General features: G+C 42.1%; 1 protein-coding gene across 1 annotated transcript in view; it reads right to left on the reverse strand.

The window, feature by feature from the left end:
• The window catches only part of BCL11B (B cell CLL/lymphoma 11B), a 97,909-nt gene that overhangs the window by 52,389 nt on the left and 41,023 nt on the right, over positions 1 to 4,497 (reverse strand). The window contains 1 exon segment of the mRNA XM_025202328.1: positions 502 to 717. Coding sequence (XP_025058113.1) covers positions 502 to 717 — 216 coding nt within the window.

Here is a 4,497-nt window from a genome sequence, read left to right on the forward strand (position 1 = left end):
AAAGTCAGGGTTTGAAACACCACCCAGAAAAGTCAGCAAGGAGAGTTTTCTCAAAATCAAGGGGAGTGCAAGAGTGCATGGAGTGCTTGCATCCTGAGGAAAGCCTTTAACAGAAATGATTAGGGAAAAGCAAAGGATCTCAGATGTTTAAAGTTATCCAATTAAGCTTAAAATAAACAGCCCAAAAAGATGAAATGTTGATACCAGGGTATTGCATTATGTGAGGATTCTCAGACATTTGTTCACAACGTGGCATAAACAGACCAGCGGCAGCTGATGGTGACATCTGAAAGTGAGTAGACGGAGGGGGGAGAAAGGAATGGAGTCGCACCCCCTTTTCCAGCTCCCATCCTCTGCGATGGTGGGCAGGGGATGTTTAGGGCATTTTCACTGCCTTCCCCACACAACCCAGTGAAGGCGGCTCTCCCACAGTAAAGACGACATCACGTGGCAGCACTACTGACCTTCAGAAAGCAACAAAAAAAAAAATGTTTCTATTACCTGACAACTGACAATGACATCCAAATGTGCCTGAAGTCTCAGTCTGAGTCTCAGTCTGAGTCCCGCCAACTGAGACTGCACGTGCACCACAGCAGGGCAGGCTAAGGCAGGGCGGGAGAGAGGCCAGTGCGCGGAGAGGTGACGTGATCACTGATGTGTGAGGGTGGGAGGAGGCAGCTAGGGGAGCCCCCGGCAGGTTTGCAGGCCTGGACGGCCCTGGAGAAAAAACAATAGAAAAAACTGTCAGTCGGATCTAAGTTTGAAGGGACAGAGGAGGCATCATAGGGAAAACAGGAGAGGCGGCGGTGGATTCTGCCTAGCTCACTCCCTACTTTTAGTTAACTAATTTATATGTCAGGCTGAGACCGGGGAGGCTGACTGGAAGGTCAGGGAGAAGAAGCCTGACTGGGGGAGAAGCAAAATGAGACCTAGAGTGCTATAAAACCTCAGCTTGCTACAGGCAATTTTCTGGAAGCAAATTCTAACTGGAGGGGCCCATGGGAAGGGGACAAGGAAAGGAGATGAGGTGGCCAGGGAAGGGAGCTAGAAAAAGGTGGAGATGGTATAGATGAGAACTGGAGGCGGTTACCAGAGCCACCAGCACGTGCTTAGGGACCAAATCAAAAGGAGGATTATTGTTTTATGGCTGTGTTAATGTATTTAACTGACACAAAACTGGGTAGGCTTTCTGCCGAGCTGCTGCTGAAACAGGCTCGACACACCAGCACAGACAAAGTGCAGCGACTTACAGCTCAAATGGCTTCATAGAGGTGCCAGGAATCAAGCTCCCAGAATAAAGCATTCGTGGGCTGCTGTGCTTGCTTCCCATTTGAGCTGCAGCCAGTTATGCATTTTGCATGCCCCGTTTATGTATTCTGTTTCCCTACCGAGGCTATAAAGAATGTAGCAACCTTTTTTCCTAATAGCTGAAAAATTATATTATATCCTCAAACTGTATTCTTTAGCCTTAATACATCTAGAAATCATCTACTACTTAAAGCTGTATTTAGAATCCTCTCCTGCTCCAGCACAAACGCTCTTTCTCATTGGCATTAGTCTGACAGGAGCCCTACATCTTAAAAAATTAAAATACAAACCTGAAGACATGTAAACATACACAAATATAGACATACAAGCATACAGAAACACAAAAGTGCATGTGTGTGTGTGCACATACATGCATACACACGCAAATAGACCCGATGTACAAACCAAAGCCTTGCCTAGTGTAAATCAGCACAGATCCATCGAAATCAGTTGAATTACACAGATTTACCCCAGCTTATCATTTGGATTTACATGTTTATTTAAAACCATGACTTCCATTTAAATTACTAAATAAAATGTAGTTACTAATGCAGGGCCAGTTCTCAAATAAAGGTATGTGGTGCAGTGGTCGCCATTAAAAATTTGGCATTTGCCAACAGTTACCACATGGTGGTAAGTCAGGAACCACATTTTCTCCCTATATTTAGGTCAGGAAATAAGTGTGTTAATTGTCAGGTATTTTTTGGCATGCAGTGGGTTTTTATAATGGTCACAACTGTGTGTGTGTGTGTGTGTGTGCATGTGTGTGTATGCACACATGCGCATAAATACACATACACAGAAATATTTTGCCATAAGCCTTACAACATTAGAAAGAAGCATTTTATAATGTATCCTCTCCACCTCAAGAGTCCCAATTCGAAAACTATGCCTACATGTTGATCTGACAGCTACACATGTGAGGCAAAGAGGGATACTTCATCCTTGGCACAGCATCCAGCACTCTAGTCTGCAAGGACTGCATTTGATTTTGTCGTTTATCTTAAATGGCTAAGAGACCACCAGTGCAAAACATTTGTGTGAAGCTTTTGCCAAAACCACAAGTGAAGAGTCTAAATTCCCTGTGTAAATACTTGAGCTTCAAGCATCAAGGATAAAAATTGTGCTCTTTTGTGAGGCTGTTTTTAAATAGAAGCCATCTCTCCAGCTCATGGGACGGATTTTTTTTTTTTTTTTTGCAAGTGTTTGATCTCACTGGAAATGTTACAGAAACAGGTAAAGATAACCATTAACTGGGCTGTATCTATATTACATTCTGGATAAGACTGTGCCAGGCAAACAGAAACAGATGTCAGACATGGGATTTCTATATGTAGAGGAGCTGCTTCATTGTAATTTAAAGCACAGTAATAATGGCAGAATTTTCATAAAGCAGGAAAAACCTACAAACAGGCTGAAGTACCCCCAAATTATTGTGACTGCAGTTCTATTGTTAACAAATAATGCAACTAAATAAGGTTGGCCCTTGTCTGTTTTGATCACATCATTACCTGGGAACCTGCCTATTGCCAGGAAAGTTACAAGCTTCAAATATGAGTCTGTTTGGATACTTGGCTGTTATATTATAAATGATATTGCAACCAGTGTCAGATCACTACATACCCAGGAGTGAAAGCACAATCTTTGCACCATAATGTACATAAGAGCTAGACTATGACAGACAAGGAATTCAGGTCACACCTGCGCAGTTTGACAGCCCAGTGCTATACTGACACTTTCCAGGGATGTTCAGGGGTGGCCAAAATGTTGTCTATGGACCAAATGAGGCCCATGGACGTCTTTACTACTAGAGACTTTGCTTATTTTTAATAGAGAGGTTCAACCTGCAAACAGCACAGGTCCTAGCATGCCAAAATACCCAGTGGTTTGGATCAAAACGGAGCAGTTTTTCCAACAGTCTCAAGGCCACACCTTTCCATTAAAGACAAGGCTAGATGCAATCTGCTCCATTTAGTCACAGCCCTCAGGCTCCTGAGAAGATGGCCCTCAAATGGGAATAGTTAGGACATTCCTGTTCTCATCCAACATATCTTGTTCTAGTGAGGGAAGGAAACAAAGGTTCGTATTAGAAGGAGATTTCTATCTATATTAGAGCCTTTCAGTTGGAGAAGTTGGGACAAGTAACCTGGCAATTTATTTAGATTGAGCCTAATAACTTTACCACAGGGGTTCTATGGCACAGATACCTATGGTAGCAGGGACTAGACTCCTCAATGACCCAGGAGCTCCCTTCTAGTCCCAGTTCTTTGTCTCCTAAAAAACACTAATCCTGAAGAAGAGGAAAGAACCATAAAACCCAATCCTGACAGATCTTAAATGCATCCTACCACTCTGGGTGCTGTGCAAAAGGAAACGTCCCATGGCACAAAGACCACAAAGCCAAATCTTCCCTCTCCGCAACTACAGACCAGGCAGTGCTTTTTTTCCCCTCATGTCTTTTATCATATTTAATAGCTCAAAAATAAATGCAGAGTTTCTGAGACCTAAGGTAAGTGATAAACTGGCAAAAACAAAATGCCTTCAAAATACACCCACAAAGAGGCCTCATTCACTGACAACAGAAAAAAGGGCAAAGGAAAAGGGGTTATTTTTGGAAATAAGAAAAATCTCTGTCTTGCTGTAAAGGTGGCAGTGGTGGGGCTCAGAAGCAGCTCCAACAGGTATGTTAAAGAGGCAACTGGGTTTTGCCCTTTTCAGGGTGGTAAGTATATTCTCAGTCCAAAGACTGTATTTAAGGACAAAAACAAATGCAGGAGGTAAAACCTCATTGGCATAAATGTGTTAAGTGATGGACAAATACAAGAAAAAAAGATGTTTGCCCTTTTAAAGTGATGCTGTGAATTCTCAACTCAACCACAAGTTACTGAAGTAGATTCAGGAACAAATTGTATGGAATTCTATGAGTAGTGGAGATCTGACAAGACAATGGTTCCTTCTTAACTTAAAAATATGCTCCCCTAACTACATCAAATGATTCAAGAGCACTTTGTGCTCAAGGATGCATGGATCTAAGGAAAAGTGGGGTAAAATTTTAGAGACTACTTTTGAAAATTGAAATAAATATTTTTAGTATATATGTTTATAAATCCATGCACCTACATATACACATACATACACATATATATGTACACACACATATATAACTTAGGTGTCTGAGGCAATTTCTCC

This window comes from Alligator sinensis, unplaced genomic scaffold (genome assembly GCF_000455745.1).
Source record: "Alligator sinensis unplaced genomic scaffold, ASM45574v1 scaffold624_1, whole genome shotgun sequence".
NCBI lineage: Eukaryota > Metazoa > Chordata > Crocodylia > Alligatoridae > Alligator > Alligator sinensis.